The 27,936-nt window shown below is 37.3% G+C and overlaps 1 protein-coding gene across 2 annotated transcripts in view; it reads left to right on the top strand.

The window, feature by feature from the left end:
• Positions 1–27,936, top strand: part of LOC100947923 (E3 ubiquitin-protein ligase RNF103) — a 112,590-nt gene continuing 84,654 nt past the window's right edge. Inside the window, exons 1-4 of one of the 2 annotated variants that reach the window (XM_003799193.3) lie at positions 1–611; positions 2,759–2,898; positions 11,985–12,100; positions 20,020–22,039. In XM_003799193.3, the coding sequence (XP_003799241.1) occupies positions 386–611; positions 2,759–2,898; positions 11,985–12,100; positions 20,020–21,595 (2,058 nt within the window). In that variant the 5' untranslated portion in view covers positions 1–385 and the 3' untranslated portion in view covers positions 21,596–22,039. Of the gene's footprint in view, positions 612–2,758; positions 2,899–11,984; positions 12,101–20,019; positions 22,040–27,936 lie in introns of those variants that run through there. The other variant, XM_012811003.2, reaches the window with a different exon arrangement.

A 27,936-nucleotide genomic window follows, 5' to 3' on the forward strand; every position in this document is an offset into this window, starting at 1 on the left:
ACCGGAGGGCCAATCCCCGCTGCCTGGGTCAGTGTCCACCGCCGGGGCGACGTCCCTGGTTTTGTTCTACTCCGCGGGCTCTCCCTGTCGGTGTGAATGGATGGGTTTTGCTGACTTTTCCCCCTTTATTTTTCTCACCTTTTGACTGGAAGGCCCGGCGCGAGGCTCTGCGCCTCTGTCCTCCTGGTCTTTGCCTCACACCCGCGCGGATACCAAATCACCTGTCTCCCGGCGGGGGATGGCTGGCCAGTGACGGCGGCCGGGCCGGCCAGCACGCGGACCCGGTGCCCTCGCACAGGCTTCCGTGAAGCCACTATCCCCCGCTCCAGACCCTCCTCTTTCCCACATTCCGAGCTCTCTGGAAAGAGAGGAGACACCGGAGAAGATGTGGCTGAAGCTTTTTTTCCTGCTCCTTTATTTTTTGGTCCTGTTCGTCCTGGCCAGGTTTTTTGAGGCCATTGTGTGGTATGAAACTGGCATCTTTGCCACCCAGCTGGTGGATCCGGTGGCGCTGAGCTTCAAGAAGCTGAAGACCATTTTGGAGTGCCGGGGGCTGGGCTACTCCGGGCTGCCGGAGAAGAAGGATGTCCGGGAGCTGGTGGAAAAGTCAGGCGAGTGTCAGGTTTCCAGGGTCCCGTGCACTTGGGGGAGGGGGGGGCGACCTGTGCTCCTGGTACCTGGCTGTTCCCCCAGAGTGAGGTGTTCCCTGGAAGGGTTAAGCAGACTGCTGGGAGAGCTACCCACATTTTCTTTGTCCATGTTTTCTACAACAAAATGTGTGGATGCCCATTCTGAGAAGGAGGCTGACATTATTTGTAGGGGTGTTGGTGTCTCTTCTTAAGGATTTTTTTTTAAATGACAGTTTAAAGCGTAGCTTCTTAGTGTTGTTTACTAAGTTGAGTGATTTTTCTCAAAATTCGGGTATGTCAACCAGTTGCAAACCGGAAAGCATTGTCAGTTGAAGTTCATAAGCATGTAAGACAAGAAAAACTCTGAAACGTTGTCTCTAAATAGCAGTATTTGTCGCTACAGTACCAGCAAGCTACCCGAGGGGAAACCATCATTAGAATACTTAATATGAAAGAGGCATTTGGGCCTGAGGTTGAATTATGAGTTTGAATATAGATAAAGTGAGCACTGTAACAGTATTAGCTTTTCATATTTTAAGTTCGGTGAAAATAAGGTGAACATTTGACAGAATGGATTTGAGTTTATATTTCTGTCAGAGTTAAAAAAAATTTTATCTTGGATGTAAACTTTTTTTTCGGTCTTCTGTTTTATTGCAAGCACCCTTGCAATCAGATAATAGGTTGAGAAAGAGAATTGAAATAGTGCTGAGAGAGTATTTAACATCTTAAAGAATGTATTTTCAGTAACTCTCTGTTTGGGGTAGTATTAGGTGAGAAATACAGTTAATTTCTTTTCACTGCTGGACAAAGTGTATCTTTGTTCAGTACTTCCTGAAAGGGGAATGTAATTTGAGAAAGGCATTCTGGGTTGCTGTAGGAAGCAGATGAAACTGATGGTTATCTTTTTTGTTGTTTCAAGTGTATCTGTCAGCTGTGTCTTTTACAAGACAAATTTTTCCTTATTTAGTCCCCTCTAGCTACGTACTGTGATAGACAAGAATATGAACTCAGTAGTAGTTTAACACTTGCATATTTGTAGGTTAAGGGTTATAAAACTCATATCTCACTACTAGGGCAGAGGAGGGAAACCCATTCTGCAAAAAGTGATAAATTTTCTTTAGAGAAAATATAAAATTGAGTATTATTCTTGCCTCATGTTTACTGACTGGTTTTTAGTGACTTTCAGTTCTACCACAGGAAGGATAAATGAAGTAAGTAAAGTAAAAATCTCTAATAAATAAACTCTCTCCGTTTAGAAAGAAGACGCGTCTTAACTGCCAAACCCAAATCATTTTTCATGGTAAAATAATTTGATCACACATTTTTTTCTTTTGACTTTTATTTGATATTTGATTTATTATTGCTTTCCTTTGGGCCTAAAAATACTTGTCACATTGAATATATAAGGAGTCCATATATAATCTTAAAAAACACATACAGCCCACAAAAATATGACTCAGATTACACGTTTTATAGCAGAAAAATCTTGGTATAACAGTTTAATTTTTAGTACTTTTTGTTTTGCTGCTGTCATGATACAGTGCCTGGCTTCTCACTGTTTCATATTAAAGGCAAAAGTTAAAATAATTTGATTTTGATGTTTTCCTTTTTATTTCATGATACAAGCTCTAGCATTATAATTTGAATGCAGATGTGAAGATTGTTTTATCTTATAGGTAAAGTTCTAACTTCTAAGTCCTGTAAATGCAATAATTATATGATGACCCCACTAGAACTTTTTTGAGACAGAGTCTCACTTTGTCACCCTCAGTAGAGTGCTGTGGCATCACAGCTCACAGCAACCTCAAACTCTTGGGCTTAAGCAATTCTCTTGCCTCAGCCTCCCAAGTAGCTGGGACTATAGGCACCTGTCACAATGCTCGGCTGTGTTTTGGTTGTAGTTGTCGTTGTTTGGCAGGCCCAGGCTGGATTCGAACCCGCCAGCTCTGGTGTATGCGGCTGGCATAGCTGCTCCGCTGGTCTATAGGTGCTGAGCCTCTAGTGTTCTTTTCGATAGAATACAGTGAAAGTACAATAAGATAATTCATAGTGTAAAAAATGGAATTAACCATTGAAATTGGAAACATAGGATTTTTGAAATCTTATTAATATTATTATTTTTTCTTCAGGTGACTTGATGGAAGGTGAGCTCTATTCTGCTCTCAAGGAAGAAGAAGCATCTGAGTCTGTTTCTAGTACCAATTTCAGTGGTGAAATGCACTTCTATGAGCTTGTAGAAGATACAAAAGATGGCATCTGGCTGGTTCAGGTATCAGAAGCAGTGATAGTTCTTGATAATTTGAGAAGCATAAAAGAAATTATTTTTACTTAAATATTATGTATCAGTAACATGTTGTACTTGTGCCATATTTCTTAAACATAACTCAGTTCTCACAGGGAGGCTCCAGTGTCCTATTAAAGAGGCTTGGAGACCAAGGAGCATGAAAATTTAAGAGTGGGAAAGGGAAAGTCAGGGAATAAGAGCTGACTTTTTTTTTTTTTTAATATATCAGCAGAAGAAAATCCATTTGAGTAGCTGGCTCTTCATTGAAGTGAGAAACACACATATATGCCACTTTTATTTAGTGATTTGCACTGTTTGTCTCAGTTTTTTATTAACTCCAGTTTTTTAAAAATATTTTTTATTAAATCATAACTTTGTACATTGATGCATTTATGGGGTTCAGGGTATTGCTTCAATATACAATGTAAGATGTTTACATTGAACCAAATAACACATCCTTAACTCCAGTTTTGAAGTCAATATCCCAAGTAATTTTTGTATGTAAAGGAAGAACCCTAATGTAAAAGTAAAGGAATCCTTCCATTAGGGAAATAGACAACTTTATGATTATATAGAGGGGCAGCTGTTGTGAGAGAAATGGTGGAAGGTGCTCATTACTTTGCTTATGATGATATTATCATTTTAACCCATTTGTGTTTTTTTGTTGTGTTTTTTTGAGATAGTCTTACTTTGTTGCCCTTGGTAGAGTGCTGTGGCATTGTAGCTCACAGCAACTTCTAAATCTTGGGCTCCAGTGATTTGCTTGCCTCACCCTCCTAAGTAGCTGGGACAACAGGAACTTGCCACAATGCTTGGCTATTTTTTATTTTTTAAACTTTATTCAAATTAATATGAGGGTACAATATTTAGGTTAGGTTATTCTCACTTCCATGGTAAAGTTTCATTTGTAGAAGAGCCCCTCACCCAGTGGGCATGTTATACACCCTCACAATATTCAAATAGGTGAGATCCCGCCTCATGTCTTCCCTCCTTCTGCCATACTTTCTCCCCCTTTCCCTCCACACTTCCCTCTACCTCTTAAGTGAATTATAATAGTGTTTTATTGTTCTGAGGAACATGTAATTGTTTATACATTGATTTCATATTAGTATGGAATACATTGGATATTCATCTTTCCATTCTTGTGATACTTTACTAAGAAGAATGTATTTCATCTCCATCCAGGTAAATATAAAAGATGTAAAGACTCCATTTTTTAATGGCTGCATAATATTCCATGGTATACATATACCACAGTTTGTTGATCCATTCATGGGTTGTTTCCACAACTTGGCAATTATGAATTGAGCCGCAGTAAACATTCTAGTGCAAATGTCTTTGTGGTAAAATGATTTATGTTCTTCTGGGTAGATACCTAGTAATGGGATTGCAGGGTCAAATGGAAGGTCTACATTTATACCTTTGAGGATTCTCCATACTTCTCTCCAAAAAGACTGTATTAGTTTGCAATTCCACCAACAGCGTAGGAGTGGTCCCTTCTCTCCACATCCACTCCAGCGTCTGCTGTTTTGTGACTTGGTGATGTGGGCTAATTTTGCTGGGGTTAGGTGATATCTTAGAGTGGTTTTGATTTGCAACACCTGGCTATTTTTAGAGATGGGGGTCTCACTCTTGCTCAGGCTGGTCTTGAACTCATGAGCTCAAGTGATACACCTACTTTGGCCTCCCAGAATGCTGGGATTACAGGCATGAGCCACCGTGCCCAATTTAACCCCTGTTTTTCATGATATAAAAACTGAATTAATTAGCATATTAGAAATTTAGAGCTATTAAGGACCTTAAAAATAATCTTTTATATTTCTATTTATCTATTTTTCTATCTATTAGATATATATAATGGTGGAATATCTAATAGATATTTTCTATCTATTTTATATTGTAGTTTATGGTAAATGGGTGGGCACATGTTATCATTTATATATTTTAATGTAAATTAGAAAAATCTATATTATCTTGAGCATGTAATTTCATAAATATTGCTTAGGACAAAGATAAAGTTATTTAAATTTTGTGAGTTCACCTAACATTACGTAAATTAACAGCATGAATGCAATTAAAATTACTAATGTGAGTGGCTGAAGCTTAGAATTATATCAGAGCTAACCCTTTCTGAGGCTGAGGCTTCAAGAGATAAAGTAGTTTGCCCAGGGTCATGGGAGTGGTTGGTAATATTGAACTGGTTCAGATCCCAGTGCCCTGATTTTTTGTCCAGTGCTCTTTGTTATTTCATGCTGGGTTTTACAAATTTTGATTCAGGGTATAAACACTAAAAATAGCTTCATCTTTGTATTTCTTTCTGAGAACAAAGATTGCAAAATATGATAGAAAAAGCTTTAAGTTCAGAGACTTGAGTTGCAGGTCTGGTACTGTCACTGACTAGTAGTGTAATAGTGGATAGTTAGATTTTCTATTGTACATAGCTTTCAATAAATACATATACATCTGAAGAGGATGGAGTATACTGTAATCCACTGTGTTTAAGAGTTGTGATTTGGGAATTCTTCTGGAGATGCATTGGACATTCATGGCCTTTCCTTTATTGTAATCTTCCTATTGCATTTGACCTTTTACCTGCCAGATAATTGAATTCACTAATTTTAAGTTCAGCAATGTGAGAATTTTGGAGGGTATGAGTATAGTCTATACATTATCCATTTACATTTCAATTTATTTCTGTGTTAGTTAATTGGTACTGAAAAATAAGCTATAACTTTTTTAAAGCCTTAATTTATAAGTAAATTGTTATTTCATTTCTCTGTCATTTATTTCTAATAGTCTGATTGAGAAAGACTTAACCAGCTTTGATCATTTTAGATTTTATTTCTGAGACTGAGTTGAGTAGCCAGTCCCACTGCCCTTCATCACCCACATTGACTAATGCCATAGAAATGAAAGATGAAGATGCTGAAACTTGAAAGAGCCATGCCAAAAGTCTGGAAATTCTTTTGGTATATAGGATGCTATGTGTGCTAACAAACACATTCTGTTTCACTAGTTAGCAGTAGGTTCTTGGTTTATAAACAATCTACTATTTTTTGATGTCCTGTTAAAGATACCCATGGATTAAACTCTCTTAATATGTGGCACAATTCATGGAACAGTTTATTAAGTAGATATGTGTGCGCCAGGCCTTGTTCTGGGCCTGGGAGATGTACTAGGGATACATACTATGCTAAGTCCTTGCTCTCTCTGGCAGCTCATATTCCATTTGGGAGAGCCAGACACCAAATAAATAAATATTTAATATGCTATCAGTGGAAAATCCTAAGGAGAAAAATAAGCAGGCTAAAGAGTTAGAGATTGGCAGAGAATTCTTTGATGTCACTTGAAAGAAGTAAAGAACAAACAATGATAGTGAATGTTAGCATTATAAATTCTGCTTACTAAATTATTTTTCTCTGAAAATATTTTAAAACCTCATAGGTATTAATAGTTAAAAAATGACTCCTAGGAAAAATGTAGTGTATTTATATGGTTGTCTGTGTATAGAAATGATGTACATAATTTTTCCAGTGATGCTCAAGGTTTGCACTGATTACCACTGTCTGGCTTGTGTTCTTTGGGGTCAGTGGGTTACATCTGTCAAATGGCTGGCTTGGTCTGGAAGAACCATCTCTGTTAGGACAACTAAAAAGAGTGAGGTTAAAACCTGTCCTTGGCATTGTAACTAGCCAACTAAGCTGATCAACATAGACATCCTGGTTTAAGCTCTCAAAAAAGGATTGAGTTGGGGTTTTTTTAAAAAAACTATACTTAAAGTTGAAAATACCTGCTAGAAATAGAAGAGAATTAGTCTCTTTGTTCCTTGCCATTGTTTCAGCTCGGGGAATATTTATCAAAAGGATAACTTTCAGGAATCCAGCATTTAACAATTTGCATTATTTTCTTCTAGTTTCAGTAGTTGCTCTTATCTAAGTTGCTCTTATCTAGTTGCTCTGTCTGGTGCTTGAAACCAGATAGTACTGAATCCCATATACACTATATATTTTTTCCTATTCATATGTATCTATGATAAAGTTTAATTTATAGGTTAGGCTAAATAAGAGATTTAACAACTACTAATAAAATAGAACAATTATAACAGTATATTGTAATAAAATTTATGTGCATGTGGTCTCTTGCTCTTAAAATACATTATTGTATGTGATATTTTTGGACTGTGGTTGACCACAGAAAGTGGACCCATGGATCAGTGATGACTACTGTATTTTAAAAGAAGCTGACTTTTTACCTTATCATTTTTTTAAGTCTGTAAGGAATGTTTTCATTGATAAAGATGCATAGATCCCAGCTAGTTCAATCCTTTTCAAATTTTCAAGCTTTTTCATGTTTTTCCAGTGTTCTTTGTAATGTGAAATAAACAGAACTAATTTTAATTTTTGAGGTAGCAGCATACATGTGACATTTTCACCAATAATAGATGGTGAAGAACTAAGTCCTCTTTTTTTCTAACAGTTCTTTCTAACATAGTGAGTTTTTCTACTTTGTTTTTAACCTAATTAAGCTTGTATCTTTCATTAGTATTCATTTGCCTGTTTTGTGGGTTTTCTGACACTAGTTATCTTGTTGGCATCACAAATGGAACTTGATGGAAAATGATGACTTTTCTTTCAAAAGACTCTCTTGGTAGAGGGGCAGATGGCACAGTGGGTAGGCTTTTGAAATAGAAAAGTTAGCATAATTTTTTAATTTTATGAATTTATCTTAATATTTCTGTTTCTTTGTTTTGACTTTTGTCATAGTTTAAAGGAGGACATATTTGTTCCTTACTGGTTGTATCACATTATAAAGAGGAATTTAAAGTCACCTGAATTGAGGTAGTAGTGAAAAGCATCAAAAGACTTGAAAGCAAAGCCCTGGGTCAATATTTACTGAAGTATTATTAACTGAAGTTAATGTATTTCCTGTTTGACTGAAAAGAGTTAATAGCTGATCTTAAACTTGTTTATCTTTGTTTAAAGGACAATGGTTTTGTTCAGGGAGGTTCTAATTTATTCAGTACTTGACACTAATCTGGAGGTGAAATAAATAGCAAGACACTTTATTCTATATTTTCTATTGGTAAAAACCATTTATTTGTGTTTGTTCATTATATAAGCTAGTAGAATACCAAAAAAAATTTAAATGCCACTGAATTTCATTTTTGTCAATCACTTGTCCTCACTTTTAATGATTTTGTACAGTTTATATGTATTTACTTAGGTTGGTCTATGATTTTGAACATGGAGGCTCCCTGTTATAATAAAATATTGAGAAATGCAAAAACCAATCATAGCACAGCACTCCTACGTAATTTAATTAATCCTGGATATTACTATGTGGAATTAACAATATTAAAAGAGGTATGCCAAATACTCTGATCAGTAGTAAACCCCACCTCTAAAGAAGTATATTTGGGGCAGCACCTGTGGCTCAAAGGAGTAGGGCACCAGCCCCATATGCTGGAGGTGGCAAGTTCAAACCCAGCCCTGGTCAGAAACTGCAAAAAAAAAAAAAGTATATCTGGGGGCTAGGCATGGTGGCTCACGCCTGTAATCCTAGCCCTTTGGGAGGCCACGGCAGGAAGATTGCTTGAGCTCAGGAGTTGAAGACCAGCCTGAGCAAGAACAAGACCCTGTCTTTACAAAAAATAGAAAAATTAGCTGGGTGTAATGGCAGGTGCCTGTACTCGGAGCTAGTTGGGAGGATGAGGCAGGAGGATCACTTGAACCCAAGAGTAGAGGTTGTTGTAAGCTTGTCTGGTAGATACCAGGGCATACTAGCTTAGGCAACAGAGTCAGACTCTATCTCAAAAAAAAAAAGAAAAAAATGCAGGATATTTTTAAATGCACTGAATTAGACATCTTTATGTCTCACTAGGGTCAAAAAACATTGGCAGTTACATAACAAGTTACTCTTTATCCTAATGTTTGTCCAGAAAACATTCCAGATGACAGTTTGCTGGGGAAGGGACTTTCCTTATAACAAATCAAAAACTTGGAGTCTTTCCTTTAGAGAATCTGTGTAATCAGAAATAGAACAAATGACTAAACTATCAAAAGCTGAAAAAGTTTTGTTCTATTAAATATTTAATGAGTACCCATTTGAGCAAGGCACTATGTTAACTTCAAGGAATATATGGGTGAGCAAGTATAAGGGTGCCAGTACAGAGAGGCATGTACCCTGGTAAAGGGAATGGAAAGATTGCTTCACTTCTAGCCTGTGTTGCCAAGTCTGTTACAGACCTGTACTTTTTCTAGTATCTGATAATATTCCCCACAGAGAAAGTTCCGTCCTGAACTGTTGAGGAATATGTCTCCCCCTTTTATTAGATTAGCAATGAGGTTGCCTCTCAGAATCATCGTTTATACTTTTAGGATATAAGCTATAAACTTGAGACTCTTACTGGTGTGACACAGTAATAATAGGCTTAGAATATTTTGTTGTTCTGTATGACTCATCCAGATGATTTATTTTGTGAAAATATTCACAGTTTGGCTCAGCGCCTATAGCTCAACCGGCTAAGGCGCCAGCCACGTACACCTAAGGTGGCGGGTTCGAATCCCCAGCCCGGACCGCCAAACAACAATGATGGCTGCAACCAAAAAATAGCCGGGCGTTGTGGCGGGCGCCTGTGGTCCCAGTTACTTGGGAGGCGGAGGCAGGAGACTCGCTTGAGCCCAGGAGTTGGAGGTTGCTGTGAGCTGTAATGCCACAGCACTCTGTCCAGGGGGATAGCTTGAGGCTCTGTTAAAAAAAAAAAAAAAAAAATATTCACAGTTTTATGGCAATTGTTTAATTCAACCTCCACAAAATGTAATTTATGCTAAACCTTCAAGTAATACAACTAGATGGGACACTGGACAAAGTGTATTTTTTAGTTGCACAAATGTATCTATAGAGCATTTAAAATGCTTTCCTGTGATGCCTGGGGTATTTTTCATTTTTGTGTAGCTCTCTCAGTCAAGGATCCTTAAACTCTTCAAAAACAGATGCTAGCATAGCCTGTTGAATAAATAAGGACCTGGGGTTGAGCACTGTCTTGTACCTGCCCCAGTGCTGTTCCCAACTCTTTTCTTTTACTTCTATTACTGTTGGCTGGAACCAGGAGGTACCTGAGAATAACCCCTTTTCATTCCTCTTTCCCTTTCTAGCATTGGAGCTGTTATCATATATCTGAAAGATAGCTGTGCAATGAACAGTATCTTCCCTGAAAGATGCCCCTAGATGTGGGACCATATTTACATTAACAAGGCAGTTTCTAAACTCCTTGAAGCAATGTTATACACACAGGCCTGAAATGTTTTGGTTGTCACCTTGATGAAAGTGTGGGGAAAGGTCTGAAGAAAGTTCTTTTAAAAAAAGGGCAAAGAGCAAGGAGTGTGATGATGTGATTGCACAGAGACTTCTTCATCCTCCTGAAGAATCAGAAAAATAAGTGCAAGATTTCTCCAATTATTTGACCAAAAGAACTGCCATATTGACTCTTGATTAGTACAAAAAAAAAAAAAAAAGCTTGATTCCCCAGGTAAAACTTATAAAGTACTTTAGACTACGGAAAAATGTGGAAGCTAGGGAGTGAGTAGTGTAACCATTATGAACCTTCTCAAAAAGAGCTTTTACCTGGTCAAGCTGTGTCTTCCAGTTGCCCTCTTCTTGGTTACCTAAACCATTTGAGTAAGAACCCATCTATCCCTTAATAAGACCATTTATTTTCATTAAAAAGTACTGTCAAAACCGTTTGCTTAATGCTCTAAATTGTATTAAGCATCAAAGTTACATTAGAAGATATTATGTATGAATGCATGTTTCTGTAAATATGAGGATGATAGTATCAGGACTATCTCAGGTTACTGGACAATGACTTTTTGGCATGTAAAGTGAACTTCATCACCATGTGCCCTTTCTTCTGCTGCTCACTGACATTTATTAGACTTTCCATCAGAGAGCCCCGCAGATGAAGTAGTACCTCACCTCCTGCCTCTTAACTTTTGGCACTCATTTCACACACTGATCTGGAACATCATGTCTTAGAGGTTTTGTGAACGTGAAAATGGTCCTTCCTCCCAGAAGCATTAGAGACCCACAGAGTATTGGGTTGTAATTTCGAACTGAATAGTATCAGTATGCAATTTATTTTTATAGCATTTATAAAAATAAACTTGATCCATGTACTCTGGACTTAAACAAATGGTTTCATGATGACTTCAGACATTTTTGGCTTTAAATTCCTACTTATTTATTTTTTTGTTTTGTTTTTAACATTTTTTGTTTTTCACTGGTATCTTCATTGAAATTCTGCCTTTATTTAAAATAAGAAAATTAGAGCATAAAAGGAAAAGATGTTAGTGAAGAGAACGGCAGATACTTAGAAATACATAGTAAGAGAAGTCAGTACATATTTTGAATGTTAATTTAAATTTTTTTCTTTTTTAGAAAAAAAATATTTTTCTTCTTCCAATTCTAATTGTGCTTGAAAGCTATTTGTAAATTTAAAATAGAAGTTCAAGAATATAAAATTCATTATGGTAATTTTTTATATATTAGAGCCTCTCATAATTGATAAAAAGCCACAGAAGTAGTACTATTATTGATTTTGTCAAAGTGTAGTTTGATAGAATACATGTATTTAACTTTTGGCTCCATAATTACGGTTTTAAAAAATTTAAACTTATTGAACCTGCATGTGATAATTTTTAGTAAGCTTTATTTGGATTATTATTTAAATTTTTTTCTTCAAAGCAAAGAGAAATGACTCCAAGAGATGTTTTCTTCCTGTGTAACTTGATTCTAGAGAAGAGGCCACATGGTGAAGAACATGGCTAGCTTTTTAATGATGGTTTTGACTCTTCCCCCAGTGTAATTGAATGTGGGAATTTAATGTACTGCTTATAGTGTTTTCCAGTTGGATAGTTGCTCCTTCTATAAGAATTGCAGTGGATGATACAGTAAATAAGAACTGGGAAGAGATTATCTTTTTCAAAAGAGTAAAATTGTATTGTAGATATATGTGGTTGGTTTGGCTCCATTTTAGGTAATTAAACTTTCTTTTTTTCTTTTTTTGAAAACAGGTCATAGCAAATGACAGAAGTCCCTTGGTGGGTAAAATTCACTGGGAGAAAATGGTAAAAAAGGTGTCAAGATTTGGAATACGTACGGGCACATTTAACTGTTCCAGTGATCCCAGGTAAGTTGATTAGGCAAATCTGAGAATTTGAGTCCTGACCAAGATCTTTCTTGTTTCAAAACTTACTGTATTAGAAGCCTGAGTGAACTAAAAGCTAATTATAATGGTTAGTACATTGTTAGTTATCCAGGTACTTAATTTTTTTTTTTTTTTTTTTTTTGGGCAGGCCTGGGCCAGGCTGGGTTCAAACCCACCAGCCCCGGTATATATGGCTGGCGCCCTAGCTGCTGAGCTACAGGCACCAAGCCTCCAGGTACTTAATGAATCCTTGTTAATAAACTGACAGTTACTTTCTCTCTCAGATCTTTTTCTGCCTCTGTGTCTTTCTCTGTCTCTCAGTCTTCTGTGTTCATTCTATCAAAGATATCCCTTAAGACTTTATCTTCTTTGCCAGAGTCTAGAGGCTGAAAAAATAAGTAAGAAAAAAAAAGACTATATCTATAGTCCTTTTCATTTCAGTTTTCTTTTTCAAAGAGACTACCAAACATTTATGGCTTTAGGTGACCCTTGCTGATCTAAATCCTCTATCATTCTGCCCTTTAGTTTATATTTCTTTGCTTATTTCCATCCACTCTATGACTATTCATAGATATCTTTCTTTTCCCTAAAACCTAGTCTCAAATTAGATTCATCATCTTTGTTCTTTAATCAACCATGTGCCTTTTCTCTGTTTCATTTTTTTGTGCTTTACTGGTTTTCCCCCCTATTTTCTCAGATAAGAGACCTTGGAGGCATTTCTGTTTTGTTTTTTTGTTATGTCCACTATTCAGTATGTCACATTATTTCCCCCTTTTTTAATTCCATCATTTCTTCTTCAAAATGCTTTTTTTTTTCATTTCTAGTGCCACCAACTTATAGCTTATACTCATTTATTCATTGACTCATCCATTTGATGAATATTTAATATAAGATTAGCATGTACCACGTTTTGTTTTGTGTGGAAAGGGAAGCATATGATATGTATGTGGGCAATCCTACAGTATTCGATAGTTTTTCATGTAAGTAGATAGGCCTGACTTACTATATCCTATGCTTATCTTCTCCTCATAACTCTTGTTTTGTCCATGAGTAATGTAGGGTGAGATCTATGGTAGGAGCTTCCCTAAAAGTTGGTGATAAGAAGAGAAATTCCTGTATCTCTTAAATCCCAGTTAGTCTCCTCCTCTACTCACAAAGCTCCCTTTCTCATTCTCATCTTTACCACAGAATCACACCTGATGTCTTTTATTGAAATGTCTAAGATAACCTAAATCTTTTTGTTTTGTTTTGTTGTTTTGAGATAGAGTCTACTCTGTTGCCCAGGCTAAGAGTGCTGTGACATCATCATAGCTCACCCAACTTCCAACTCCTGGGATGGAGCAATCTGCCTGCCTCAGCCTCCTAAGTAGCTAGAGCTATAGGTATCCTCTATGATCCCTAGTTAATTTTTCTATTTTTAGTACAGATGGGGTCTTGCTCTCACTCAGGCTGGTCTCAAACTCCTGAGACCAAGTGATCCTCCCACCTCAGCTTCCCAGAGGGCTAGGATTACAGGTAGGAGGTACCTTACCCACCCCAAGGCAGCCTAAATCATAATGTTTTTATGAGAAGGCAATCATTCTTATTTCTGTCCTTTTACCAAAGGCCATAGCATTTGGTCTGATTCCATCATTCCCAAATAGGTTCTAAGTGAAAGGCCTTTTTTTCTCCCTCACTGATAATTATAATACCAGAACAAATGATAGTGCTAATATTTTTATATTTTTTAAATAATGCTAAATGTCAGTATTAATATCACTGTCTTATTAAAAATACTCAGAATTCATTTTCTAAAAACTACAGTTTATAAGTATATTAGAAAATATAACAGAAGAACAAAATTTTAAAATATAAAGGTTAAATATATTAAAATCTAATGTAAGATATAATTAATAACAATTCAGAAATAGAGGGCAGGCATAGTGACTCACGCTTCAGCACTTTGGGAGACTGAGGCAAGAGAATCACTTGAGCCGAGGAGTTTAAGACCAGCCTGGGCAACTTAGCAAGACTATGTCTCTACAAAATAATTTAAAAAACAAATTAACCAGGCAGGATGATATACACCTGAAGTACTGGCTTCTCAGTAGGCTGAGGCAGGAAGATCACTTGAGCCCAGGAGTGTAAGATTACACTGAACCATGATGACACCACTATCCAGGTGACAAGTGTGAGACCCTATCTCAGAAAAAAAAAAAAAACAAAAACAGCAGTAAAGCAAGCATAACATAAAATGAAGGTGATCTATTAATCATGAAAAACCAAAAGAAATAGCAAGAGTTAATTTCTTTTTGTGTGTGTGTATGTGTATATTATAAAGCAATATACGTCAAAAGTGTCATAATCCACACCAGTGGATTTTGGTACAAATTTTTCTGCCTTTTTTTTCTTTTACCTTCAAATAATCCTACTCTCAGTTGTTGCTTGAAGAGATCTTTTATTAAGTAACTTTTTGCTTTTTTGTTGATTGCAGCTGTAATTTTTTTTGTTTAAAAAAAATCACTTCTCGGGAGGTGCCTGTGGCTCAAAGGAGTAGGGCACTGGCCCCATATACCAGAGGTGGCAGGTTCAAACCCAGCCCTGGCCAAAAACTGCAAAAAAAAATCACTTCTCATCTTAAATTTCATCACAGAGATGATTTTGATGCACAGTGACTTGTATAAGTTTCAATAATGTGTTGTCTCCTCATTTGGAAAGTCTTCCAACTAGAATAAGAACTGTTCTTGCCTTAGAAGCTGTGCTTAGTCAGGGTCAATTTTTTCTGTGGAGATAATAGAGGAATAAAATACAGAGATAAAGAAAAGAGTGTTCAGAATTTCAATGCAGAGTGTAAGTGGGCAGTGTTATTCAGAAAGTATCTTAATCACATACTGAATAATTGAGTCATCGTCTTGATTTCAGATTTTTTTAAAAACCAAAACTATATTCTACTGTCTGTGCTGCTTTCTTTGACCATAGTTCCTTCTCTAGGTGGTCTCTAGGGCAGCCTTGTTCAATATGCTGGTTCCATTGTACAGCTGTACTTTTCTGATCTGTTGTGCTCCTGTCTTAGTCTGTTTTCTGTTGCTATAAAAGAATACCTGAGGTTGGATAATTTTTAAAGAAAAGAATTTTATTTAGCTTACAGTTCTGTAGGCTGTACAAGAAACATGGCTTGGGCATGTGGTGAAAGATTTTGTGCTGCTAAACAAGGCAGAGTTCAAAGGCAAGAAAGGATGTACAAAGAGGGACTAACCTTTGGGGCATTTTGGCTTTATAACAGCTTTCTCTCTTGGGAACTAATCCTTTCCCATGAGAACTAACCTAGTCGTTTTGACAGCTAAAACTTCCTACTAGAGAGCAGCACCAAGCTGTTCAAGAGGTATCAGGTTGCCCCTATGACCCAAACACCTCCCACTATGCCCCACCTCCCGACACTGCCATCCTGAAGGATCAAATTTCTTTTTCTTTTGTCTTTTTTTTAGACAGAGTCTCACTCTGTGCCCTGGGTTGAGTGCCCTGATGTCATACCTCACAGCAACCTCAAACTCTTGGGCTTAAGTGATCCTTGCTCTTGTCTTAGCCTCCTGAGTAGCTGGGACTACAGATGCCTGCCACAACCCCTTGCAAGATTTTTTACTTTTAGTAGGGGGTGGTGGGTCTTGCTTTGCACAGGCTAGTCTCCAACTCCTGTGTCCTGGTGATTCACCAGCCTGGGCCTCCCAGAATGCTAGGATTATGGGCATGAGCCACCACAAAGACTGGGTATCAAATTTCAACATGAGATTTGGTGGGGACAAACAAACCTATCCAAACCATAGCAGCTCCCCTAAGAACATTTAGGACAACTACTTCTGGGCAGCTTCTCACCCTGACTAGTTGTAACAGTTTTCTTTCTCTTTCTACCCAGCAGGAGTAGTCTCCTCTCCTTCCCCAGCAAAGAGATCTATTTCAAAGAGATTTTCCTGCCAGGTCCACACTCTGCTCTTTTTGGAGAAAATAGATCAGGTGGTATTTATGAGTGTATGAGGGTGGGGGAGCATGAGATATAGGGGATAGCAAAGAGAAGATGGGCAACATGGGAATTGTAGGAGCTGAATGGTATAAGGGAAAGCTTATGATGAGAGTGTTGGCTCGGCATCCGTAGTTCAGTGGCTAGGGTGCTGGCCACGTACACAGGGGTTGGCAGTTTTGAACCTGGCCCAGGCCTGCTAAAGAACAGTGACAACTACAACAAAAAAGTAGCTGGGCATTGTAGTGGGTGCCTGTAGTCCCAGCTACTTAGGAGGCTGAGGCAAGAGAATCACTTAAGCCTAACAGTTGGAGGTGGCTGTGAGCTGTGATGCCACAGCACTTTACCCAGGGCAACAAAGTGAGACTTTGTCTCAAAAAAAAAAAAAGGAGTGTCAGGGATGGGGGCCTATAGAATAAGCAGGGAAGGAGAAGGGAAAAGGAATGGAGAATTGGAAAGAGAGCCAGGAAAGCAAAGGAGGCCAGTGACCTCTGAAGAAACAGCGTACAGAAACAGAAACACCAAGTTTTCTTTTTATTTATTTATTTTTGAGACAGAACCTCAAGCTGTCGCCCTCGATAGAGTGCATAGTGATTGTCTTGCCTCAGCCTCTCAAGTAGCTGGGACTACAGGTGCCCACCACAACACCCAGCTATTTTTTTGTTGTAGTTGTCATTGTTCTTTGGCAGGCCCAGGCTGGATTCAAACCCGCCAGCTCTGGCGTATGTGGCTGGTGCCTTAGCAACTTGAGCTACAGGCGCTGAGCCCAAGTTTTCTTTTTAAATATAGCATGCCACACCGGAAACTAGAATAGTTTCACTAGCCATATTTCCTATCATTTTTAGTCTTTATTCTCTAAGAGATCTCAAAAAAGTCTGTAAGAGAGCTCAAAAGATTTACTTTAAGAAGTAGAGGATATTTTCATGATATTGTCACTGAATTTATTTGGACCTTTAAAAAGTTTTTTTTTTAGACTCAGTGCCTGCAGCTCAGAGGCTAGGGTGCCAGCCACATGCACCAGAGCTGACGGGTTCAAATCCAGGATGGGCCTGCCAAACAGCAATGACAAATACAATCAAAAAATAGCCAGGTGTTGCGGAGGTTGCCTGTAGTCCCAGCTACTTGGGAGGCTGAGGCAGAGAATTGCTTAAGCCCAAGAGTTTAGAGGTTGCTGTGAGCTATGACATCACAGTACTCTACCCAGGACGACAGCTTAAAACTATCTCAAAAAAAAAAAAGTTTTTTTTAATTGTCAATAAAAGTGTTTATATTGATATAAAGGAACATGATACATTCTTAAAAAACAATAGGTATATTAGTTTTTATTTCTGTTTAGCAGTAGAATTTTAAAATTAATATGATATGCTATATTTATGTTTTGTTTCTTTAGAAACATATATATTAGGAGCCTGCTGTTTTGTAAGTATTAGAGATCTTTTCCAAGTCTGAAAAACATTTAATTTGAAAGATATATGATGACATTTGGAATTTTCTTTGGAATTTTACTCTTAAGTTCTAGGCAGAATGATAAATCTTAAAATTGTCACTTAGCTCTGAACTGAAAAGAAAGCACATGGCATATTTTCTTACATAAAGAAATTATACACTTAGACCTTGTCCTTTTTATAGAGTAAGGTTTTCTGTCAGAAAGACTGGCATTTAATTTTGACACAGATGAGAAGCCAGGGTAGTTATAGGAAGATAAAAAGAATGGCCAAGAGTCAAAATGTGTCATCAGAAGTGTCATATTCAATTAAAACATTAAAGCTAATTAAAGATATTTAAGATGTTAGTAAGAGAATTATCCAGATATGTTTGACTTATTTTGTTGGAGAGGGTAAAAATAGAATTCATGTTAATGAGTTATTTTGCACTGGATAGAAGATATTTTGTAGAAATATGTACTTTCCAAACCATTTCAGTTAAAACAGTATCGATATTAGTAGATTCTATCTCTTTAGGGAAGTGAATCAACTCAACAAGAAGCTAAGAGTCATGATCTGTGAGTCTGAGTCACCCAAATAGTTTCACAGATTCTTGCTAAACTTGTCTTTAAGATATAACATGTTGTCTTCACTTATCTACAACTGTATCACAAAATTCTTGAGATAAAATGAGTTATGTTATCATTATAAACCCATATGCTACCATACATCGAGCTTTTTCTCTCTTGATGTCTAATCATGATACTTATTTAATTTAATAAGATAATCGTGTTAGTAAAGAATAACATTTATGATTTTTACATCAATACTCTGAGTAGCAAAATAATAAATCAGATTTATTACTATCCATTTACAAACCTGTAGTGACAAAAGGTATACATGTGGCAGATTTTCTTTCTTTACAACTTCACTGAGGTAAATATCAGTTTTGGATATCCTAAATATCAGGAATTTTGGATATCCTAAATTTGGATATCCTAAAATTCCACATAGTAGGTTTATGGAAAAAAATACTTAAATGAAAATGGGACCAGATGAGGTTGCTTATGTCTATAATCCTAGCTCTGTTCAAGGTTAAGTTTCCCTTGACCTCAGGAGTTTGAGACAAGCCTGAAGAAGAAAGACCCTGTCTCTGAAAAATAGAAAAAATTAGCTGGGTGTTGTGGTAGGAACTTACAGTCCCTGCTACTTGGGAGGCTGAGATAGGAGGATCGTGGGACCCCAGGAGTTTGAGGTTGCTGTGAGCTAGGCTGACACCATGGCACTCTAGCCTGGATGACAGTGAGAATGTCTCAAAATCAGAAAACAAAAGAAAATGTTTTATCTTATAATCTGCTGTGATACAAAAGTTGTTCTCATTTTTCATTATTTCCTTTAATTTGTTACCTAGTTTTTTATGGGAAGATGGACCCTGCCAGATAAATCTCAACAAATGACTTAATTTTAGTTAAATTCTTCTATATTTACTCTGCTATAAAATGGGGACTGAATCTCTTACTCTAAATACTTTCTTTGTTTCCTCCATGTTAAATACTTCTCTTTTGGTTTTTATTGAAGAGATATAAGAATATAAAAATGTATGGAGCTTGGGGTGGTGCCTGTGGCTCAAAGGAGTAGGGCATTGGTCCCATATGCCAGAGGTGGCGGATCTAAACCCAGCCCCGGCCAAAAACTGCCAAAAAAAAAAAAAAATGTATGGAGCTTGCAGTTACTCTTTTCTAGATTAGCTTTTGAGTAGACTACTGTGTCACAGTACCTCTGTGCATCAGGCATCATGGTAGGTGCTTTAATTAATACACAGGTGTGCATGACTCCTAGCCTCAAGGACCTTGCACCAAGTCATGGATTCAGAGTGTGGGATAATCTGTTTTCTTCTCTCTCTCCCACCTGTATGAATTCTAACCATCCCTAAAGAACTAGTTCAGTTTCCAAAGCTTTCATAAAATCTTTACCAGCTCAAACTCACAATGATACTTTGTTTCTTTGAACTTTTGCATTAAGAAGAGTACATGTATGGTTTTTTGACTCTGTTTTATCTCCCTAATGGGATTTAAAATCCCTTGAAAATGTTTGTTTCTTTGAACTTTTGCATTAATAAGAGCACATATATGGTTTTTTACTCTGTTTTATCTCCCTAATAGGATTTAAAATTCCCTTGAAATTATTTACCTATTATCTATTATCTTGTTGGATCTTAGGACATAATGCAGTAGTAGGTACATAAGAGATGCTAAAGTATTTGCTGATTCCTTTGACTCAAAAGACTTTTCAAGATACATTTTCTTTAAAAAAAAAAAAATAGAAACATAGAAATACAGAACAAACTATAAAGAGCTTGCTTTCCTCTTGCACAACGGCCATTGTACTAATTTTTTGATTATTTGGAGATTATTGGTTTGGGGAAGAGGAAGATAAATTGTTTGCACAACAGCCTAGCACTTTACTCACAGTTTGCTCTCTTGTAGATATTGCAGGAGAAGAGGCTGGGTACGATCTACACTCATTATGTCTGTTCCTCAAACAAGTACTTCTAAAGGAAAAGTCATGCTTAAAGAATACAGTGGACGCAAGGTCGAAGTAGAGCACATTTTTAAATGGATCACTGCTCATGCAGCTTCTCGAATCAAAACCATTTATAATGCTGAGCATTTGAAAGAAGAATGGAATAAAAGTGATCAGTATTGGGTAAAAATATACCTATTTGCAAACCTTGACCAACCCCCAGCTTTCTTTTCTGCACTAAGTATAAAGTTTACTGGAAGAGTTGAGTTTATTTTTGTTAATGTGGAAAATTGGGACAACAAGAGTTACATGACAGATATTGGTGTATATAACATGCCATCATATATACTTAGAACTCCTGAAGGAATTTACAGATATGGAAACCACACAGGTGAATTTATATCCCTTCAGGCCATGGATTCATTTTTGCGTTCTTTACAACCCGAAGTAAATGATCTGTTTGTTTTGAGCTTGGTTCTAGTAAATCTTATGGCTTGGATGGACTTATTTATTACACAAGGAGCTACCATAAAGCGATTTGTGGTTCTCATAAGCACTTTAGGGACATATAATTCTCTGTTAATTATTTCCTGGCTCCCTGTGTTGGGCTTTTTACAGCTCCCTTACTTAGATAGCTTTTATGAATATAGCTTAAAGTTGTTGAGGTATTCCAATACAACCACACTGGCTTCATGGGTAAGGGCAGACTGGATGTTTTATTCTTCACACCCAGCCCTGTTTCTCAGTACATACCTTGGACATGGTTTACTAATTGATTACTTTGAGAAGAAGAGAAGGCGCAACAACAACAATGATGAAGTCAATGCCAATAATTTAGAATGGTTATCAAGTCTGTGGGACTGGTACACCAGCTACCTCTTCCACCCGATTGCTTCTTTTCAGAACTTCCCTGTAGAATCTGATTGGGATGAAGACCCTGACTTATTCTTGGAGCGGTTAGCTTTCCCTGACCTTTGGCTTCACCCTCTGATACCAACTGATTACATAAAAAACTTACCGATGTGGCGATTCAAATGTCTTGGAGTCCAGTCTGAAGAGGAAATGTCGGAGGGTTCGCAAGATATTGAAAATGATTCAGACAGTGAGAACACAGGCACTTTTAGCAGTGAGAAGGAAGCATTTGAAGATAAACAAAGCATACTTCACAATTCTCCAGGAATAGCAAGTCTCTGTGATGCTGAGGCTTGTTCATGTGCCAATAAATATTGTCAGACCAGCCCATATGAAAGGAAGGGGAGGTCATATGGATCATATAACACTAATGAAGACATAGAACCTGATTGGTTAACTTGGCCTGCTGACATGCTGCACTGTACTGAATGTGTTGTTTGCCTAGAGAATTTTGAAAATGGATGTTTGTTAATGGGGTTGCCTTGTGGTCATGTGTTTCATCAAAATTGCATTGTGATGTGGTTGGCTGGGGGTCGACACTGTTGCCCTGTTTGCCGGTGGCCTTCATATAAAAAAAAGCAGCCATATGCACAACACCAGCCCTTGTCAAATGATGTCCCATCTTAACCATGTGCAATTTGTCCTTTATAAGCTTTGAGTATCTTACAGCTTGCCTTTTTAATGTTAGTCACAATGTTTTGTGGTTTGAAGTTCAGTTTAATGTTAGTGCAGTGACAGGAAATACACATTATGCTAATGTTGATGACAGAATTTATTTGGTTGCCTTGTGCGTCAATTGAATGCATACTTAATTGTAAAAATTTTTATTTACAACATTGGAAATTCAGAAGTTAATGTTTTTTGTAAGCACAAAAGGAGTATGATAGAAATTTATCCTAGCAAGACTTTATAAGATAGGATGAAATTCTAATGGAATTGAGCTGGTTTCTTATCCTAAATGTTTCCTCCCTTTTTACAATCTCTGTCCAGCACCTCTTGGTTAAATAATGTATGCTCTGAAACATGAAGTTAAAACAAATCTATGAAATAAATTATTTTAAAACCAGAAGATTACAGGTTTGCCAATGTTAAATTGTTTTTGATAAGGTGGCTGAGTGCTATAGGTGTTTTGCTAGTTTGTTAGTTAATTTCACAGGTAAGTCAAAGAAATTATGTTGCTGACTCTGGCTAGAGGTGACATTAGTTCATCTTTTATCTTGATTGGCTATGATGGGAAAGAATTCCATGGTGGGCCTTTAAAAAAGTATTAAATTTATTCGTATTTAATACATTTTATCTAAATAAAATCAACTATAGCATATTAGCTACATGTAGATTTTTTTCCTGACTTTTTTATTTTGAAAATTTTCATTACTATGAAAAAGTCATAAAGATGATATAACAAACATCCATTTCTCTTTATCTAAGTCACCATGCATTCACTGTTCTGTTTGTTTTATCTCCATTGTGTGTATATTTAGTTTTTCTTTCTCTTATCTTTTTTTGCCTATCCTTTTGAAAATAAATTCAGTCATCATGATGCTTCACTATTTCACACCTAACTATATTACCATATATCTCCTAAGAAGAAGGGCATTCTTTTGCATAACCATGATACCTTTATCGCACTCATGAAATTAACATTGATTCAGTAATATCTAATATATAATCCATACTTCCTAATTGCACCTAAAGAAAGTTCACCTCTTTATATATATATTTTTGTTTTATTATGAACTTAAAGATCATGCATTGGCTTTTGTCTCCCTCTTTTCATTCTTTCTTTTACAGAAATTCCCCCTTTGTGATAATAAAAAAAAAAATTTTTTTTTTTTGGCAATTTTTGGCCGGAGCTGGGTTTGAACCCACCACCTCCAGTATATGGGGCCAGCACCCTACTCCTTTGAGCCACAGGCGCCACCCAGTGCTAATAAAATTTTTAAAGAATAAAAGCTAGTTGACTTACAGAATTCTCCACATTCTTGGTTTGTCTTGAGTGTTTCATGATTGGATTTAAATTAAAGAATATTGCCTAGGATGGTATTTACTTCCCATTTTTTTGACATCAGAAGGCACATGATTTCAATTGTCCTATTGATGATGCTGAATTTGGTGAAAGTGGTGTATACTTCATCTTTCCATTGTATGATACTGAAGGAACCTGTGAGATGATATAAATATCCCTTTTCTCCATAATCTTCAATGCAATGGTTTTAACATCCATTAATGAACTTTGCTTTAATCTGATGTTAAGTAGGAGTTGCAACATAGGGGGTTTCTAATTCCATCTACATTTTTTACCTGGCATTTTTTTTGTGTGTGTGTGAACAAGAGCTTTCCATTTATCTTTAACACTTGAATCTACTATTCACTCAATTTTTAAAAATATTCTGTATGTTAAAATTTATTACTCTTTTTGATAATGAATTTATCCCGAAGTTGGCAAAGGGGAGCCCCTGTAAGCCAGCTCTTATGTCCTATTGACATGTCCTGTTGAATATACTGTTCACTCAGTTTTTGAAAATATTCTGTATGTTAACATTTATTACTCTTTTTGATAATGAATTATCCCGAAGTTGGCAAGGGGGAGCCCTCTAAGCCAGCTCTTATGTCCTATTGACATGTCCCTTTACTTTTTTTGTATTAAATCATAACTGTTTACATTTATTGGGTACTTTAATCTCAAAGCATTTCCTATTTGACACAAGGTATTCAGGCTTACTTTCTGTTTTCCCTGACCTGTAATCAGCCATTTCTTCTGAGTGCCCAAGTTTTATGGTGGACTTTTGAATTTCTTAATTGAATGCCACCCAAAATGGTAAGAAAATTATCTCATTCTGAGTTGCTGCTGGAGTACAAACAAACATTTTTTTCCCCTTCATGATGCTTGTGCCTCGCTTTCGTATGCAAATGGAATAGTAAAATCTGGTGTTACTAACGTTATATTAATATATTTGGGAGCTTTTAAAGAAGTAGTGCAAGTACCACTCCTTCCTTGTGCTTTGATCTTCCTTTTGAAAAAAGTAACCATATTATTGTAAATGTTAGTGTTTTCTGGGGTTCTGCCGTTGGTCCACTGTTCTTTTCTCTCAGAATTTCATTGGATGTTCCCCAAATCTACACATCCAAGTAAAAGACCCAGATCTTCAGTTTCATATATAGCTCCTGCTGAAGGAGCATCCAGCTCCTTCTGGATGCTTTTAAGTACTTAGTCTAAAACAGCTTTTTATCCTCTTTCCCCATCCCCAGCTCTCCTCTTAAGGTCCTGATTGCAGTTAATGAGAAATATATAGTATATGTTCAATATATGTTCCATTATGAAGTGTACACAAAAGTATGAAAATTTAGAAAGATGATTAAATTCTCTCCTCCAGTATTCCAGGGTACACTATACTTTGTAGATGATTAGCCTAGAAGACAAATCAACACTGGCTTTCATGGTTCTTCATAATCTGTTCCTGGCCTACCTCTTAGACAAATCATGATACTCCATATAGTGCTTTGCTAGTTTATCTACCTGGTGTTCTCAACCCTTCCTCTATGCTTTGGTAAGATCTTGCTTCCTCCAGAAATTCTATACTTTTCCACCCATCCTCTCCTTCCTCACTAGGCTTACAAAGAAACAAAGATATCTATACAATGGACACACAAGTGAATGTTACCTTACTCAGGTGATCAAACTTAATATCATCAACAACACAGCAAACTGACGTGTGCCTTTTTGTATCCCAATAATACCTTATAGCTGCATTGAATTAAAACTACACGGGTGGCTCAGCACCTGTGGCTCAAGTGGCTAAGGCGCCAGCCACATACACCCAAGGTGGCAGATTCGAATCCATCCCTCCCACCAAACAACAATGACAGCTGCAACCAAAAAATAGCCGGGCGTTGTGCCAGGCGCCTGTGGTCCCAGCTACTTGGGAGGCGGAGGCAGGAGACTCGCTTGAGCCCAGGAGTTGGAGGTTGCTGTGAGCTGTGATGCCACAGCACTCTACCCAGGGGGACAGCTTGAGGCTCCTGTCTCAAAAAAGAAAAAAAAAAACAAAACTACATGGGTCTTATTTGGCTGAGTTCCTTTAGGGCAGGAATGGTCTGCAGTGCATGGCACAGAATACACATTTTGAATGTTAAACATGCAATATAAAAGTGTTACAATGAAATTAGGGGGAAATAATTGCCACAGGTCCAGGTTTCCAGGTGAGCTTGACTCATCTCTTAATTGTTAAGCACAGAAAATAATGCTTTTGTCAGATTTCCTGGACATGGGGAATTGAAGGAAATATTCAAGCTTGACATATTCTAAACCTATTGTTTAAAAAGAAAGCTTAGGCCAGGAGATGAAGACCAGCCAGGGCAACAAAGCAAAACTCCATCTCTAAAAGAAAAATCAGTTGTGTATGGTGTTATGTACCTATAGTCTTGGCTGGTGGGGAGGCCAAGGCAGGATTGTTTCAGTTGCTGCTTTATCAACTAAGTTTATGTAATATCATAAATCCTTTTCTGTTACTTCAACAATGTTTATAGGATCTTCACCCAAGAGTAGATTCCATCTCAAAAAACCACTTTGCTCATCCATAAGAATCCTAAGAAGCAACTCTTCAAGTTTTTTGTTTGTTTGTTTGTTTGTTTGTTTGTTTTAGAGACAGAGTCTTACTTTGTCACCCTCAGTAGAGTGCCGTGGCGTCACAGCTCACAGCAACTTCCAGCTCTTGGGCTTAGGCAATTCTCTTGCCTCAGCTTCCCAAGTAACTGGGATTACAGGCACCCACCTTAACGCCTGGCTATTTTTTTGTGCAGTTTGGCCAGGGCCGAGCTTGAACCCACCACCTTTGGTATATGGGGCCGGTACCCTACCCACTGAGCCACAGGTGCTGCCCATATTTGTTTTGTATTTTGAGATAGAGTCTTACATTGTCACCTTGAGTAGAGTGTGGTGGAGTCACAGCTCACAGCAACTTCAAACTCTTGGCTTAAGTGATTTTCTTGCCTCAGCCTCCCAAGTAGCTGGGACTACAAGTGCCCACCACAATACCTGGCTATTTTTTTGTTGTTGTTTCAGTTGTCATTGGTTTAGCTGACCCAGGCTGGGTTCAAACCCACCAGCCTCAGTGTATGTGCCTGGTGCTGTAACCACTGTGTAATGGCCACCGAGCCAATTCTTTTAAGTTTTATCAAGAGATTACAGCAATTCAGTCACATCTTCAGACTTCTTGTTCTCTTGCTGTTGTTTCCATCACATCTACAGTTACCTACTCCTTTGAAATCTTGAACTCCTCAAAGTCATTCCTGTGTGTTGGAACCAGCTTCTTTCAAACTCCCATTAATGCTGATATTTTGACCTTCTCCCATGAATCATAAATGTTCTTAATTGCACCTGGAATGGTGAATCTTTTCTAGGAGATTTTCAATTTGCTTTTCTCAGATCCCTCAGAGGGGGAAGCTTTGTTCCAGGCTGTCCTTTGAAGCCAGGCCTTAGCTTCTCTCTATCTCTGAAAGTTCTAGATGGTATCTTCTTTTAATAGAAGTTTTTCATATCTACACTGAAAATCTGTGTTTAGAGTAGCCACCTTCATTAAGGATCATAGCTAGATCTTCTGGGTAACTTGCTGCAGATTCTACATCAACATTTGCATTTCTATGTCATGGACACTGCTTTTCTTAAACCTCACAAACCAGTCTCTGCTAGCTTAAGACTTTTGTTGTGTAGCTTTCTCACCTCTCTCAGCCCTCAGCCCTCAGAACTGAAGAGAGTTAGGGTCTTGCACTGGATTAAATTTAGGCTTAAGGGAATGTTGTGAGCGCTTTGACTTGTATCCAGATCACTAAAACTTTCTCCCAGCAATAAGTCACTTTCTTATAATTCATGTGTTCACTGGAGTAGCACTTTTCATTTCTTTCAAGAACGTTTCCTTTGCTTTCACTTGGCAGACGAGGCTAACTTTCAGCCTATCTCAGTTTTTCAGGATGCCTTCCTCCTTAAGCTTAATCATTTCTAGCTTTTAATTTAAAGTGAGAGACCTAGAACTCTTACTTGAACACTTGGAAACCATTGTAGGGTTTTTAATTCATCTAAATTCAATATTCTGGTGTCACAAGGACTAGGGAGGCCTGGAGAAAGGGAGAGAGACAGGTTGGAGTGGGAGGGCTGCCAGTCAATGGAGCAGTCAGAACACACACAACATTTATTGATTAAATTTGCTATCTTAACATGGTCACAGTTCCTGACACCCACAGACAATTTCAATAGTAACATCACAGATCATCATAACAGACACAATAATGAAAAAGCTTAAAGTATTACAAGAATTATCAAAATATGACACAGAGCCACAAAACGAGCACATACTCTTGGACAAATGGCACTGATAGGCTTGTTCCAGGAAATATTGCCATAAGCCTTCAGTTCATTTTTTTTCTTAGAAGTTTTTCTGTGTATGTGATTTTTAATTTAATTTTATTTTTTTCATTGTTTGGGATTCATTGAGAGTACAAAGCATTAGGTTACACTGATTGCATTTGTTCGGTAAAGTCCCTCTTATAATTGTGTCCTCCCCCCAAGAGGTGTGCCATACACCATGACTCCCCATCTCCCTCTCCCCTCTCCACACTCCCTCAGTCCTCTACCCACCCCCCCTACCTTGTATTAGGTCATCTACTGCCTTCATATTGGAGGCGGTACATTGGATTCTTGCTTCTCCATTCTTGTACTGCTTTACTAAAAAGAATGTATTCCACTTCCACCCAGGTTAATAAAAAAGATATAAAGTCTCCATCTTTTATAAGCCCTCAATTTGTAAACACAATTATCTGTGAAGCACAATAAAACAAGGTATGCCTGGTACTTGTTATTGTTTAACTGCATAATGGAATAATAGGCTCTTTACATTAGATGTTGAATGGTATTTAAATGCTCTTATTTACACTGTTTTAAAATGTACTTAGTATTGACATAGAGGACATTTAGG

This window comes from Otolemur garnettii, unplaced genomic scaffold (assembly GCF_000181295.1).
Source record: "Otolemur garnettii isolate 467f Iridium unplaced genomic scaffold, OtoGar3 scaffold00147, whole genome shotgun sequence".
NCBI classification, from domain to species: Eukaryota; Metazoa; Chordata; class Mammalia; order Primates; family Galagidae; genus Otolemur; species Otolemur garnettii.